At 44.5% G+C, this 17,256-nt stretch overlaps 1 protein-coding gene across 2 annotated transcripts in view; it reads right to left on the minus strand.

The window, feature by feature from the left end:
• Positions 1–985: 985 nt before the first annotated feature.
• Positions 986–17,256, minus strand: part of kita (KIT proto-oncogene, receptor tyrosine kinase a) — a 131,435-nt gene continuing 115,164 nt past the window's right edge. For both annotated transcript variants that reach the window (XM_038791166.1, XM_038791168.1), the window contains 2 exons: positions 13,547–13,652; positions 986–7,441 (listed from right to left, as the gene is read on the minus strand). In XM_038791166.1, coding sequence (XP_038647094.1) covers positions 7,283–7,441; positions 13,547–13,652 — 265 coding nt within the window. In that variant the 3' untranslated portion in view covers positions 986–7,282. The remainder of the gene's footprint in view (positions 7,442–13,546; positions 13,653–17,256) is intronic.

Genomic DNA, 17,256 nt, shown 5'->3' on the forward strand with positions numbered 1-17,256 from the left:
TGTGTGACCAGGTTAAGTGCATGCAGTCTTTGATGCTCTGATTGACGTCAATGGAAAATGAGGCAAGGTGTAAGACGGGCTGTCAATTCACGATCATCCATTTTTCACCCAGCAATAAAAGTTAACCTGCCCCAACGAACCCAGGCCAATCTAATGTAAACTAGATTGGTCTCAGATTTCAGGAGGCCCCCTGAAATATTACCGCTGCTCATATGATGTTCACTCAGGCTAATTGAAAGAAAATTGACATCCACTTTTTTAAGCACTGGCATAATATGGAGTCCCTCTGATGGGAAACAGCTCACCATTTACAATCGTGGAGTTTTCACATTATTTAAAGTATATGAGGGAGTGATCAAATGGTGCCTGACACACTTCTCGTCGGACAGTCTTGCTGAAACACACTGGAAATAATAGCACTGCATAATTGCTGAGACAGAAAATACCCTCTCAGCAGTATTTCACTGCATGGCAAGTTCCAGGTCAGGTAACATGTTGTCAAAGAAACTCAGCAAGCAGAAGCCAGTCTCTACTGCACGGTGAAAGTAGGAAAATTAAGTCCTGTGTGTTACTCTTGTATTCCTCCCAGCAGCATGTTCAATAGCAGCCTCAGTGTAATCACGGGAATAGAATGCATATCAGCTCTCTGATTTAAGGAATGATGTCGGAAACAAAGATTTTTAAAAATATATCTATAAATAGACACATTTAATGGGGTCTGTGAAGTAGTTCAAGTCATGTGAAGTCACAGAAATCAGTTCCATATAAAATATACAGCTGCAAAAGAATTGATGGCCGATTCACAAACTATCTGTTTGTTTGTAAAAGACAGCACGTACTGAGGAATTTTGCCAAGGGTTCCGAGGTCTGTCTTGATATCAGCATTAACACCTGAGTGGAGTAAAACTGGATACTGTGACAACAACAAAGTTGTGGCACACCATTCTGACAAAACCTGCAAGTTTAATGAACACGCACAACATACTTCCTTCACAACAATTGTCTTTTATTTAAACATCTCTGTGAAAACAAAATTCCAAATTATACCATGTATAATCATACAGTAGCTGTGTAAGTATTAAAAATGCAATGTACAACATATACAGAAAGGTCAAACTGTCCATCGGAAACAAATATTTCTTTGCCATTGAATTCGTCGCACTTTTATTTCTGTTGACAGCGACTAACATTAGCCCGGCACAAGCCTCAAGATTGATCAGTGGCCATAGTTTATTATCAGTAGTAACTGGGAGCAGTGTTTGCCCAGTTGGTACAAGGATTGCCTATCAAGGAGAAGCAGTGAAATGCTTTTTTACTGTGAGGGTTACTCGCTATCTCTAACTCTTTTGGTCAGAAGCTATCACTGGGGCTGTGGTGCAGAAGGGTATCCTAAAAGAGTGTAGGCCGGCACAACTACTAATTGACTGCGCGCTTGTGTTGGGGCACTGAAACTGGCAGTGGACAATCTGATCAGTTCTGATCAGCAAATATTCCCTTACACCGTGGTACATTTGCAGACTGGACACACCACTCAGCTGCACCCTGGCTCTCACAAGGTCAGTGCCTGCATGCCAATCAATAAAAAGCATTGCAGAAGAAAAAGTGAAATCCGAACGCTGGTAACCACTGGGCCAAATGATCACCACAGCTCATGGTGGACATCTAAATGTTTAGATTTTGATTTGCAGGCTGCTTGAGACAATATTAATTTTGGACAATACGCATTTTCAGCTAGAACTGTGAAAGGAAAATATGCTACATTGCTCTGAGTAAAAATGCTACTCAAATATCCTAACATTTCAGCTGCCATGTTGTGCTATTAGTAATATGGTCATCAGGCTACAGAAGGAAAAGTACACATAATGAACTTGTCTTAGGTTAGTGGCATCGGCAGAAAGGAAAATCAGGCAATAGGTAAGACAGGTGACTGATTCACTATTGCCAGCTTTGCACTAACGTCCAAGACATATTTCCATAATATATAGCACACATCAGTTATCTCAGACAACTTAGCTCCTGCTTTTCAATGCATTCTCCATCTAAAGACCTTGGGTTAAGTATGGGATGTTACTACGCAAATCTGTTGGTGTGTCTTTTGACTGTTAATTGGCAAAGAAGTTAAATATCTTTGATGAAATAAGGGGACACAATTTTTAAACAAATGTATTAATTCAGACAAAATTGCACTGTGCAAAAGTAGTTTCTGAACCCATTTGCGCACTCATGTTTGAATTCTACCCAGCAATAGATTACCCGACACATTTTCTAAGCTAGGAATTTGGATATTTTCCAACAGACTGTAATCTAAACCAATATCGCTACACAAAAAAATACAGAAAAACAAGAGGGTCCTTTACTAAAGTACGACATTGCAAAACAGTCTTCAAAGGAGCAACAGCACAACATCATTGCATCAGTATGGATGCCTAGTCCAATAGTATATTCTTTTAAGATACCAGAAACCCTCAGCGACAATGTGGAATGGCAAACCACCTCCACTGCCAGAAAACACTCGCGGAGGTGTGGAGGCGGAGGGTGGAAAATCCCAACCACTGTGTAAAGGCAATTTTCCTGATCACCTGTGCAATAAAAAAGTATAACAAAACAGCAACCCAATCTTCTGATAAACTGGGCATCTCTCTGCAGCACACTCCATATATACAAATATACAGGCCGGAATATGGTCCAGATTTTAGTTGCCAGAGGAGAATCGGGATTGTGTCCCGTGGGCGCTAGGACTATCGCCAGGGTGGTATTCTCATGGCTTAACTATGTAAAGCTATGCATAGTGATGAACACGCCAGTTTCGCTACAGTTGCTGGCGTCAGGTCGCCATTTTGAATGGACGTCCCGGTCCCAGCGTCCAGGGCCAGGCGCTCCCCTTGCCCATAATGCAAATGAAATTCAAAAATGAAATTAAATTAAAATCGCTTATTGTCACGAGTCAGCTTCAATGAAGTTACTGTGAAAAGCCCCTAGTCGCCACATTCCGGCGCCTGTCCGGGGAGGCTGGTACGGGAATCGAACCGTGCTGCTAGCCTGCTTGGTCTGCTTTAAAAGCCAGCGATTTAGCCCAGTGAGCTAACCAGCCCCTAAACTGATCCCCGCTGACAAGGGAAGCAGTCCCAACCCCTCATCAAGGAAGGGTATCCACCCCACCCACCACATAATACATCACACACACATTAAGGTGACTCAATCCCCCTTCAGCCAACCCTTCCTAGACCCCCACTTCAGTCCCATCCTTCAGACCCAACTTCAGTAGCCTCCCTTCAGTTCCTGCTCCTTGGCATTGCCAACAGTGCACTGCCCCTGACACAATGACACTGACACCCTGGCAATGACTCCCTAGCCTGGCATGATGGACTGTGAGTGGGTCCAAGGGGTTCAGCCCATGTGCCCCCTTTTGCTGTTGCTGGCTGCAGAGGGGGGTTCTCCAAGGGTCCTGGGAATTGGATAGGCTTGGGCTGTGAGTCAGGGATTGACCATAGGACCCTCCCCCAGGATGGAGGTCCTGCACCTGGACCCTTCCAGCCCTGGGCAACCTGAAGATCACTCTTTGCACAAAGATCTTAGGCAGTCCTGTGTTCAAAATCTTCATCCTGATCTGACCTCTTTAAACTCTGAAGTGGCCTTCTCACTCTGAATTACTCTGCCTGACAGCTGTTAATTGAAGTTTAAACCAGGAAGACTTTCCTTTTCCTCACATCTGTTCCCTCAACACTATTATTTTGAAAATGCTGGTTTTTGAAGTGTCAGAGCTTTCTTAGAAAGCCTATACCTGAAAATTCTTGAAATCCCCTGAGATTCTTTGAAATGCCAAGCATGCATTCAATTTCACAGTGCAGTACCTTTAACAAGCCTATGATTAATAGCTTAATGTTTTAAATGCAGCTGCCAGGATGTTTATTTATTTATCTTTCTCTTCACACTTGAATGCATTCCAAGTATTGATATTATATTAATATTTCATTGATACTAACCACAATGTTTATAAATATTAATTCTTATTATGATTGACAGCTGCTGGCCACTTCAAAGCAGCTAATGGTTTCACTTCCTGTTTTCCAGTTATCATTGTTGAAGTGGTCACTTCAGAGTTTAAACAGGCCAGACCAGGATGAAGATATTGAACAGAGGGCTACCTAAGATCACCAGGCAAAGAGTGATCTTCAGATTACCCAGGGATGGAAGGGGTAGTCCAGAATCGGACGCCATCCTGGCTAAGGGTCCTGGGGTCAACACCTTGGCCACAGCCTGAGCGCGCCCAGCCCCAGAACCCTTGGGGGACCCTCCCTCTGTAGCCTAATAGTGGCAGAGGAGCACATGAGCAATGGATTGACGCCCTGTGCCCCCCTCATTCCATGACTGTGCTTGGCAATACTTACACCAAAGCCTGCCCGGTAGAGTTCCAGTTGTCGGGGCCGTAGCATAATGGGGGTAGGGACGGGAGGCAGGCACGGGGGAGGAGGTGGAAAATTCAGGCTTCCAGCCTGTTAATTGCATTCTAATGAATGCAAATCACCTGTTCGCATGCCCCCGTTACGGAGGGTGGTAAGCCTGCTATGGCCGACGGCCACCTGATGCTGAACCCTTTTTTGCCCCGGCATTGGTTTCTCTGCCCGATTGGGATTCCCGATCTTAGTGGTTGGGAATAGAGAATCCCGGCCAAAAATTAGGAGCAGGAATAGGCGATGCAGCCCCGCAATCCTGCTCCAGCACGCAATAAGATCGTAGCTGATTAGATTGTAGCCTCAGATCTACATGTAGATCATCGTAGCATTTATATGCCTTTATTCCCTTGTTCGTCAAGAATCTATCTACCTCTGCCTGAAAAATATTAAATGACCCTTTCTCCACCTCTCTCTGGGGAAGAGATTTCCAAAGAATCACAACCCTCTTACTAAAAAGTTCCTCTCATCTCCACCTTAATTAGGGGTCTCCTTAATTTAAATCATGTCCCCGATATCTAGACTCTCCCACAAGGGGAAACATCCTTTCAGCATTTTACTCTGGCAAGTCCCCTAAGGCTTTTACATGTTTCAATAAGAGGATCTTTCATTCTTCTAAACTTCAATTTTTTTTTTGGTTCCATAGAGGCTTAATAAAGGGGTAGTCTCGGGTCTCACTGTTCATGCAATTCAGACATCTAAATTGCTCCATAAATATTAGGTACACAGATATTTATAAATGCTACGATGATCTATATTTAAAAACGTTTGTCTTAATGTTTTTGTCATGGGGACTTGCAACTTTAAAGTCAACGTTAACCACTTTTAATTGACTAGTCCAATGAACAATAAGCATAAACATACATCATGCATGTGCATGCATTGCTTTACTGCCTCACCCATAACACAGTAATACACATTTAGATTGAGCCTTAAGTCTAGAATTCAAGAATAGAAGGGTACGTCTATTGAATTTATGTGCCAGGTATGGAGCCTTTGCCTTTTGGGAACTCATTGGGACTTTAGGCACCGAGGTGAATGAAGCTTACAGTATTTTCCGTTCATTCATTTCAATAGGAAGAATCAAAAGTGATCACATCTCTTCTACCATTTTGGTTAATTCATATCTGTCATATTTCTGACTTGGGAAGCAAATGACCTGTCCTAAGATTACTCTACAATTTCATGGTGCAACCTACATCACCAAGTTGAATTCTCCGCTGGTGGGATTCTCAGTTCCGCGGGCAGCGCACTCCCGCCAACCAGTTTCCCGGTGCAGTGGGGTGGCTACAATGGGACACTCCATTGGCCAGCGGTGGAATGGAGAATCCTGCTGCCTGCAACAGCTCACCACCGAGAAACACTCGCCTGGGGAGGCGGAGAACTCACAAGACTGTTTCCTGTCTTAAGCCAAATGCAAACAGTGCAACGGCATTCCTGGATTCAGCAACAGTTTTCCATTGCATGCATGTATTGTGATTACTTTTCTCTGTAGCCACTATAACCTGACCAGTTTAGCTTATTGAAATATGGATACAGTTTCTCTGCAGTGAAAATTAAGTTAAAAAGTAAAATTAATTGTGTATTTATAACCGATTCCAAACAATGATTTGGCCGACTGGATTCCAGGCTAACTTCCTTAAGCAACAATGACTTAATTAAAGACCATCAGCATTGGCACAGTGGCTAAAGGAAAACCGACAAAAAGGTGCTTTGAAGTTTAATTTCTGCTGTCATGTTTTAACCTTTAGTGATTATCAGCAAACATGTATGTTATGTAATCTCATATGTAAATTGGGTGGGACAATGTTGATGTCAAAAGAGTCCTGACAGGATTTATACCATCATTCACTTTCATCCGCTGCTGAGCTTGGCAACCTATGACGGTAGCTGTCAACACTGATATTTAGTTAGATCTTTGGAAGAGGAATTCCTCATTTATTAGGTAGTTAGGAATGGGCAATAAATTCTGGCCAAGGTGACAATGCCATGAATGAATAGAAAACCCTTTTTGCCACTTTGACAAATTATGGTATTAATGTGATTTCCAATTAGGCATTAGATTCACCAACTGCAGTGCCAGAGCCAAACAACCAAGTAGAATATATTATGTATACATTTATCAATCAACTGTAGAAGGCTGGACTCCCAGCGTTTCAATTTAGATATGATTGAGTCCTTGTAATAACAATGTCAACAAACATTGTCTATGAAGGTTACATTGACAAAAGTCATGTCTAAAATTTGGCACATTCCTTTTTCACACAGGCACTTTGAACTGAGGAACTATTGGCTCTGGGCCCAACTCAGCAACAGAACATGTTACAAAACAAAAAAAAGTACATAATGCAGAAAATAAAAGCTAGGCTGTGAGATGAGACAATTGGCTCTATTCCATCTCAGGTGCTGATCCGTCCATCTTAAAGAGCTAGCTGGTTGCCAGACGCGTCCTGTAAATTCAGTCTGATCATTTATAATTTATCAGCTAAATTAGCTAGTTCATTAGAATCTTGCTTTGATACAAGTATTCGTTGCAGCAAATTAAATGATAAACACAATTGCATATAGTTCAAAAATAACATTTTCAATGCCATTTTCCACAAAATAAGGATGCGTTACCTATCTGGAAAACACCCTCCAATAGTCTTGCAACAGTAATAAACAGTCACTCTGTTGTATGTTATCCCAGAAGATGTAACTTAGCCACACAAGACCAAGAAAATTCATGATTCCAGCATACATAAAACTGTTAATAAAATACACATTCAGTCATTTGTCTGTATATGAGTTTCAGCAGGATGTAAGTATTTTGGACTTTCCTTTGCTCAAAGTCAATTTTGTATCTGTTTGTTTTCATCTTCAAAGAACACGTTGTCATTCATTAGTAATGGTTGGTCGGAAGCGTTGCTGCTGCCGGCTGAATTAAGGCGTGAGGAATGACTGGAGAACTTAAGCCTGGTGGTAAAATTAGACTCCAAATTGGAATACTTCTGTAAAAACAAGGAGGGAAATGGATCATCAATTGATAACATGTATTTGTAGAGCTGGTGCATATCTGTTTCTTTATGTGCATGTCTTGCTGTCAGTACACAAGCTTTTGTATCAGTCCCAATTCTGAGAGGATGAATGGATAAAAGAGGGCCTGATTGTTAATCATTTCACTGACCTACAGTGATGTACAGCTTTCAGGTCTACAGGGGAAAACAAAGGGGGAGAGTCACAAAACTGAACGTAAAATTAACTGTTTTTCTGTATTCGTAATACTCACTCAACTTAAAACTATATGATCCAATCAATGGTCAGCTGTTTACTTGTGCTGCAACGTAGCTGAGAAATATCATCACAAACTGAAGTAGGAATGGCTGGCACAGAGAGAGGTTTGTGCTACTTCAACACCCCCCCCCCCTCCCCCACGCCACCCTCCTCCCTCCCAAGAATGTACCCTCCAAACCAAGTGTATTCCTTGTCGCAACAGTGTGGCATCTGCTTTTCCACAACAATCATCTTTATAGCCTGTCTGAGTGGTATCGCTAATTTTAAGCCAGTCAAATTATTGGCACATTCCCAGTGTAGACTTGTGCCAACAAGGAACCGTGTTAGAACATACAACATACAGTGCAGAAGGAGGCCATTCGGCCCATCGAGTCTGCACCAACCCACTTAAGCCCTTGCTTCCACCCTATCCCCGTAACCCCAATAACCCCTCCTAGCCTTTTTGGTCACTAAGGGCAATTTATCATGGCCAATCCACCTAACCTGCACATCTTTGGACTATGGGAGGAAACCGGAGCACCCAGAAATTTTGGCTTGGAAATCTTGCAGGCAGAGGAACGTTAGATTCACATCACCAAATTAGTGCTATATCAGAATTCTGTAGTGATGCACAGTGTTCTAACTCACAGTATTGAATTTAAGCCCCATATAAAGTTCAAAAATCTATGAGTTACCACACAGTAGAAATGATTCTGAAAAGAACAGGATCAGAAATGGAAAGGCACATCGGGCAGGATTTTCCAGCCCCTCCCGCCAGCAGGCTATTCTGATGACCCCCAAAGTTAATGGACTTATGGCTGGTTCACCACATCCGCCACAGCAAGACCAACCGTGCCAGGGTTGGAAAATCCCAGGCATATGTAAGTGTCTGCTGCAAATCCTAGGTAAAATCATAATTATAATAAAAGATACTTGCAAATTTCAATCTTGGCAGTGGCCAATGTCACATTACTCTAATGTGCAGGATTTTGTTGAAAGATCAAGCCTTAAAGAAGAAGACTTGGACAAGCTAGGAGAGTGGGCAATGAAGTTGCAAATGGAATACAATGTGGAAATGTGTGAGGTTATGCACTTTGGAAGGAGGAATTTAGGCATAGACTATTTTCTAAATGGGGAAATGCTTCGGAAAGCAGAAGCACAAAGGGACTTGGGAGTTCTTGTTCACGATTCTCTTAAGTTTAATGTGCAGGTTCAGTCGGCAGTTAAGAAGGCAAATGCAATGTTAGCATTCATATCGAGAGGGCTAGAATACAAGACCAGGCACACACTTCTGATGCTGTATAACGCTCTGGTCAGACCCTATTTGGAGTATTGTGAGCAGTTTTGGGCCCCGTATCTAAGTAAGAATGTGTTGTCCTTGGAAAGGGTCCAGAGGAGGTTCACAAGAATGATCCCTGGAATGAATAACTTGTCGTATGAGGAACGCTTTAGGACTTAGGTCTGTACTCGTTGGAGTTTAGAAGGATGAGAGGGGATCTTATTGAAACGTACAAGATTCTGCATGGCCTGGATAGAGTGGACGTGGAGAGGATGTTTCCACTTGTAGGAAAAAACTAGAACCAGAGGACACCATCTCAGACTAAAGGGACAATCCTTTAAAACAGATGAGGAGGAATTTCTTCAGCCAGAGGACGGTGAATCTGTGGAACTCTTTGCCGCAGAAGGCTGTGGAGGCCAATTCACTGAGTGTCTTTAAGACAGAGATAGATAGGTTCTTGGTTAATAAGGGGATCAGGGGTTATGATGAGAAGGCAGGAGAAAGGGGATGAGAAAATATCAGCCATGATTGAATGGTGGAGCAGACTCGATGGGCCAAGTGGTCTAATTCTGCTCCTATGTCTTATGGTCTTATGATCTAAGACCTGCTCTCAGCTGGACCTGGTGGATGAGCATTATCATTAGCTCTGAAAAAGACCACTGCCTTTGTCTCTGGTTCTTTCCAGGAATCCACTGGAGACATCGCAAGATTGTTGAAAATGGCTGCATAATAACGCATGAGGCAAGTGATGAACAGATTGTTTACCAGGGTTGGGAGTTATCCAAACTTCTCCTATGATTATCGCCAGAATGACTAGGTACTCGGATTCACCTCTCTGGCTGAATCATGTGACACACGTGACAACCTGAGCACCACAAAATTTTATAGACCACATTCTATCCATGCACAACTGGTGAGAATCCACAAGAAGAGATTCATGGAAGTCTGCACCAGATTACCTCAGAGGAGTCATCATGTATTCATACTGCGGCAGTCCAACATGTGCTAAACCTTTTCGTTCGAGGAAGCAGATTTATATGGTCTGGCTCGGAGGAGATGAGGAATACCCACTTTAACTTAGCTCAAGGTGTTTTTTAGGTGCCGGATGGGTCTGGGGACACCCTTCAGTACTTATCAGCAAAAGTGCCCAGAATAATTGTGATGTGCTGCAGCTGCACAACATTGCATAGCAAAGAGAATTGCAGGTAGGGGAGGATAATAGAGCTCATTGCTCATCTTCAGGTGAAAGGAATTTGGAGGAACAGGAGGATGAATATGAGGCCTGCAATGCCAGACCAGCCATTTACTTGGCTGTCCATACGTCAGGAATGCTTTAAGTCATAAACATTCATGTAAAACAAGAAATTAAATCCTGCGACTTGCTTCAAGAGCCACTTACCTCCCCATTCCTTTGTAGCAAATAGTCCTTCAACCACAGTTCGTCCCGTTACACATCTAGCCAATGGGTTCCATTATATATTAACATTCATTATCAAAGTGAAAGGGAAAATTGACATTCAGGACATAATAATGGCACAGAAATGGAACTAAGTGCGAACTGTTGATGAAAAACAATTTCCTGATTGTAAGCTTCCTAATGGCTACATTAAACATCCAATGTGGTTTTAGCTGAGTAGAGGCTAACTATGCAGATCCCTGCCCTGACTGCTGATGTGCTTTTGACCTGGACTCTAGATTGTGTAGCCCCTGCGAGCTCCACCAAAGACTTCTTCACCTGTACCTTTGAGAAGTGGGGATCAGACTCGGATATCAGAAGATTAAGTGGCAGTTATGGTTCTGGATAAGAGGGAGTGGCTGAAAAGTGGAATCGCTTTGGATGGAGTCCCCAAGTTCAGATTCCCTTTCCTGTCCTAGGTCACAACCAGATCACTCCAACTACTGTGCTGCAGAACAGCTGGTAAAAATTAGTGATGTACTGTACGGCAATAATAAATATCTGCCATCCTGTTTAAGGTGATAGACAAACCCTGCACAGCTGAGGTCATAGCTTCATGGACTCTTTTGAGAGTGGTTCTTGAAACTCCATGCAGGCAGGCTCTCACTCTATGGTAAACATTCTCACAATTCACTGTATCACCAATCTGCAAGTGATCGAATTATACTCCTCCACCCTCTCCACTATTGTGGAGAAGGTTCCTGCTATGTCTGTCAGTATCTGGAGCAGGATTCTCCCAGCCCTGGGCCGGGCTGGAGAATCCCAGCGACTGAGCCACAGAGCACTGATGCCGGCATGCGATTCTCCGCAGAGAAAAAAAACCCGAGACCCACCGGCGCCGTTCACAACTGGTCGCAGCTGGCGGGAACTCTGCGTGCAAGGGTCGGGAGGCGGCCTGTTGGGGAGAGGGGGGCTACACCCCGCGATCAGGGCCCACCAATTGGTGGGCCGGCCTCTCTGTTCCCTGGTCTGTTTTCCTACGCGCCGGCCCCTGTACTCCTGCACCATGTTACGCCGGCGCGTTGAAGGAGGCCACCAAGCATGCGCGCATTGGCACCACTGCGCATGTGCGCGTTGGTGCCGACGCCACTGCGCATGCGCGGATCCCGCGGTGCCCAGTTTGCGCTGGGGTCAACAGCTGGAGCAGTGTGAACTGCTCCAGCGCTGTGCTGGCCCCTTGTAGGGGCCAGAATTACTCCTGGCAGTGGCCCATTCACGCTGTCAAAAACTGTGACGGCGTGGACACTCTGCCGCAGGATGGGAGAACCCGCCCCGATATACCTCTACCATCTTCCTTCTCAACAATGAACTCAGGTTCTAGTATTAGTGCCCACCTGAGCAGAGTTTGGAAAAGAAGGTGAACACAGCTCTGTCCCAGCCACCAGTGTCTGCTCGTGCTCACTTGTGAGGTGTATATCATCAGGTGAAAACCCAAATTTGTTAAAGGGATCCATCAAAAGTGCAAGTGTCTCTATTGGTATAAGGCTGCATGTCTTGTGACAGTGAACAGGCTAAGGAATTGTTCTCATGCATGTCCGGTTCCACCTGCTGTCTATGTGAAGGCTTGGAGATAAGGAGATGTTTTTGTTGTGACAAAGTCACAAAGTCACAATTTAGGCAATCACCATAACTCAGACTTTTTGTAGTTTGCTCACTGTTGAAACAACGTTTGTTTCAAAGATATTTGAATACCAGCTAACTGTGAGTTCCTGTAACTAAATGATGTGTCACTTATCTTTAGGATAGAAGTTTAGCTGTTAGCTGAACTATTTGCAATGGATTATTTGTGAAATATACTTCTGGTCCTCTCCTCTTTCTTCATTTTTGTTCTCTCTTTGGAGAAACAGACCACGAGTGAGTGAATGTTAGGTATTCACCCAATGAATGCAATGCAGTATGGCTATGAGACAGCTACAATGCATAAGAATTGGGGTAAGTGGATGGATAAATGGGGAGATGAAGAAGTGAATAGAAAATGAAGCTTGGGTACTATTGAGTGTTGAATGGGATGTGAGGAGTGATGTGATGGAGAACACTTAGCAGGACTGGGTGAATGGGAGGCTTAAAGCACATTAGCAAATGTATTCACTCTCCCTGGCCTGGTAAGGTCATTAAACTGTTTCTTGAATTGCATGCATGACCTGCGGGGCAATACTCCTGTTGCCCAACAACTTCCAAATACGTCTTCTGGGTAAAAGCTGCAGATTTCTTCCTCACACTGCAGTGAAAGGAATGATGCTCCAGCTGGCTCCTGGACACAGCAGTAAGTTCAGCGATGCGTTACTGCATTTACGGCTACCCTTGTTCTATGTGCAGCATTCGCCATGGACAGTTCCAATTTCCAAATGTACATTGTCCATCTCAATAAAGCTGAGATTACATACTGTGCAACTTGGAAGCATGAAATCCAGGACTGGAATTTTCCTGACTCTTTGGCAAGTGGCCTGAAGGCAAGAGGCCCAGTAAAATGAGAGGGGAGAACACCAGGTAGGGTTGCTGATGTCTTACCTGCTATCATGTAGATTTCCAGCGTCAGGGAAGTTAATGGATTGGTGGCAAAATTAGCCACTTAAGTGGCAAATTAAGAGTCAGCCAAGATCTCCCACCTCAACCAACCTCCCAATCATCACCCCACTTCCCGACCCCATCTTACCCCTTGACTTGGGAACCACCGTCAGGTTAACAACAAGCCCTCTGCCTCAAGTGAACAGGCAATACATTATTCAATAGTAAGCTCAATACTTACTACAAGGCCAGGGTACAATTCAGAGCATTTATAATCCCTGATGCTAGAAAGTCAGCTATTGCCACAGTCTTTGATACTCAGAAGCACTTTCGCACATTGTAGTGACCTGGAACTATCAGTTCACTGTTGAACTTGCATGCAGCCTTATGTTTTTTTTAGCTTGGTATTTTTGGTTTTGTTTATGCAATTGGAAATTGTAACTTTAATTTACTGCTGATGGCAGAGTTCCACAAACAGGCTGCGGCTGGATATAACTTATCTAGCAGCTACCACATTCAGGAAATAACCAACCACTCTGGGTGATATCTGCCCACACATATTGTAGTCACCACACTGCTGGACCCACACACTGTACTGCTTACATGTTTTGAGGTGTCTGACAGCTGCTCTTCAATCATCTCCACTACTTGGTCAAATGTAGGTCTTCTTAAAGCATCAGAATCCCAGCAAGCGTTCATGACTTCATACCTGTGAGAGTGAAATATTGCTCAATAAACAATAACATTAAAGGGGAAACAAGTTAACAAAAGACAGTAGTTTGGTGTGACTCAACTTTTTGCACAGGACATAACAAAAGTTTTTATTTTGGTTTTTTACTTGTTTACGTGTTAATTCTTAAACCTTGAGAGAAAAAAACTTCCATTGAAACAATGTTCAAAAGGTGCCTGAGAAGGTCAGAGGAGAAAAAGCGACAGGGTTTTTGTTTGAATTTATGATGGAAGTATTAGCATGTTCAATTTAATTTTTCTCTCTCCTGTTGTTCTGATTTTGTCAGATTACCAACTATTTCTAAAAGGAAGGTAAGGAACTCATTTTCGAAGCTCATAGAATCAAATCAATTCCATCAAGTCCGCAGCATTGGCACAACAGGTCTAAAGGGGAATGTCCACATGAACCTCTCCCACCCCTCTTCATCTAACGCCACCAGCATATCCTTTTTATTCCCTTCTCCCTCACAATGCTTAGCTGGTTTCTCCTGGATCAGAATCCAGGCATCCTAAGGGAATCCCTCCCGAACAGCACTATAGGTGTAACCACACCACATGACTACAGTGGTTCAAGAAGACAGCTCACCGCTACCTTCTCAAGGGCAATGAGGAATGGGCAATTAATGCTCACCTAGCCAGCAATGCCGACATCCCATAAATGAATTTAAAAGATCATGCATCTATATTATTGATCTCAGCTATTACTTATGGTAGTGTGATTCACTATCTTCTCACTCTTTGGTATAGATAATTCTCTATTTGACTGACTAATGATTATCTTTCATTTATGGCTTCTAGTTTTGCTACAAAGTGGCAACATTCTCCACAATTAGCCTGTTGACCCTATCATAAACTTCTTAGCTTAATGATTTCTATCAGGTTACCACTCAGCCACCTCTTCTCCAGAGAAAGGACTCATACAGAGCGTGGTAAACAGTAGACTGGTAAACTTTTAATTTAATTTTAATTAGTCAATTTATAAGTAAGTCTACATCAATTGATTATCATGAAAACTAGAGCCATTTTGATTATTTATCATACAATACAATCAGTGTTTAATTAATCAGTTCTGTTGGATAAAGATAAAATTAAATAACAAGGACTAGGGCCGGGATTCTCCCCTACCCGGCGGTGCGGGGGGGGTCCCAGCGTACTGGAGTGGCGAGAACCACTCCGGCATTGGGCCTCCCAAAGGTGCGGAATTCTCCGCACCTTTAGGGGCTAGGCCCGTGCCGGACTGGGTCCCGCTCCGCCGACTGGCGCCAATGGCTTTTGGCGCCCAGCTGACCGGCGTCGGAGCTGGCCGAAAGGCCTTCGCCAGTCAGCGTGAGTCCGCGCATGCGCCGGAGCGTCAGTGGCTGCTGACGTCACCACCGGCGCATGCGCGGTGGAGGGGGTCTTTTCCGCCTCCGCCATGGTGGAGGCCGTGGCGGGGGCGGAAGAAAAAGAGTGCCCACACGGCACAGGCCAGCCCGCCGATCAGTGGGCCCCGATCGCGGGCCAGGCCACCATGGGGGCACCCCCGGGTCGGATCGCCCCCCCCCCCCCAGGACCCCGGGGCCCGCTCCCGCCACCTGCACCAGAGGTGGTTTAAACCACGTTGGCGGGAGAGGCCTGACAGCGGCGGGACTTCGGTCCATCGCGAGCCTGAGAATCGCTGCGGGGGGCCCACCGAACGGCGGGCCGCGAATCCCGCCCCCGCCGATTCCTGGGTGGTGAAGAATTCCGGGCACGGCGGGGGCAGGATTTACGAAGAACCCGGATGATTCCCGACGCTGCGGGGGGTCGGAGAATATCGCATCAGAATTTTACATCCAAAGTTCAGGTGCAGACCCGGAAGGATGTGAAGTGGTGTGAGAAGACATTGGGCACATGTACAGACGTCATCACGCACTCGCACAAAACTTTGGTCGGTGGGAGCATGTGAGAGTTGGAAGTATATCCACCGACAATCAAGAAGGCAATTTAAATGAATTAAACACTAATTGCCCATCTGCTATTGGTCGGCGAGCCAATTGGCTAGGCAGCATTTACATTGTGAAGCTGCAGCCTCAATCTAAGATGGGGTGAAAGGTAAAGGCTCATTAATAAATGTGTCTGGGGACTGAAGACTATGTACGATTGTGCAGTCTAGACATTCATGGCATAATTGTAACAGATATTTATTTTTCACAGGTCTGAAGCTCACTGCAACAGGTCAGCAGTGGCTGTCCCCCAAGGGAGAACATTGGAAGCACCAGCCCACACCCTCCCTTTTCTCGCCGCCCACCCTCTTCCCACCCCCCACAGCAATGCTCAGACTTTCACAGTGTGCACTTAGAACATAGAACATAGAACAGTACAGCACAGAACAGGCCCTTCGGCCCTCGATGTTGTGCCGAGCAATGATCACCCTACTCAAACCCACGTATACACCCTATACCCGTAACCCCTTAACCTTACTTTTTTTAGGACACTACGGGCAATTTAGTATGGCCAATCCACCTAACCCGCACATCTTTGGACTGTGGGAGGAAACCGAAGCACCCGGAGGAAACCCACGCACACACGGGGAGGACGTGCAGACACTTCACGCTGGATTGCTGTTAATTGATATAACGATGATTGACAGGCCCTCACCACATCAAAAGAAGTCAGTGGGGGGCACGGTAGCACAGTGGTTAGCACTGTTGCTTCACAGCGCCAGGGTCCCAGGTTCGATTCCCACTTGGGTCACTGTCTGTGTGGAATCTGCACGTTCTCCCCATGTGTGCGTGGGTTTCCTCCGGGTGCTCCGGTTTCCTCCCACAAGTCCCGAAAACCATGCTTGTTAGGTGAATTGGACATTCTGAATTCTCCCTCAGTGTACTCTGACAGGTGGCGTAGTGTGGCGACTAGGGGATTTTCACAGTAACTTCCTTGCAGTATTAATGTAAGCCTGCTTGTGACACTGATAAAGATTATTAAAAGAGATTTTTACTGAGAGAAAAAAGAGGTACTGAAAGCACTCCTAGATGTTTATAAATATTATGGTTAGGGTCAAAGCTGGATACTTGGGATACATTCAAGCGTAAAAGGAAATTAAAATAAACAATCCAGCACCTGGCTGCTTGGAAGCTATTATTCTGTCAATTATTGCCTACTAAAAGCGATTTATCTTTGAAATTGAATAGAAGCCTTGCAGATCAATCTTAGGGGGTTGTGATATATTTTGGCTTTCAATGAAGCAACAGCTGCTTCTTTCTACACATCTGTCTGAGGCAGCAGGTGTAAGGGACAGTTTTTGCAAAAATAATTGCAAAGAAATTATAGAACTTATAGAAAGCTGCAAAATTCCTAGAATATTTAAAAAGAGAGACTTTGATTATCCAAATGGTGACTGGAATAGTAGTCGTGTAATGGATGGAGAGGGCTAAGAGTTCATAGAGTGTGTTCAGGGAAACTTTCTTCAGCAGTATGTGTCCAGTCCAACAAGGTAGGAGGCACTGCTGGACCTGGTTCTAGGGGATGAGTGGGGCCAAGTGGATCAAATGTCAACAGCAGAACATTTAGGGGACAGTGATCATTGTATCATAACGTTTAGGCTGATGATGGAAAAGATCAAG

The sequence above is a fragment of the Scyliorhinus canicula genome, chromosome 3 (assembly GCF_902713615.1).
Source record: "Scyliorhinus canicula chromosome 3, sScyCan1.1, whole genome shotgun sequence".
NCBI classification, from domain to species: Eukaryota; Metazoa; Chordata; class Chondrichthyes; order Carcharhiniformes; family Scyliorhinidae; genus Scyliorhinus; species Scyliorhinus canicula.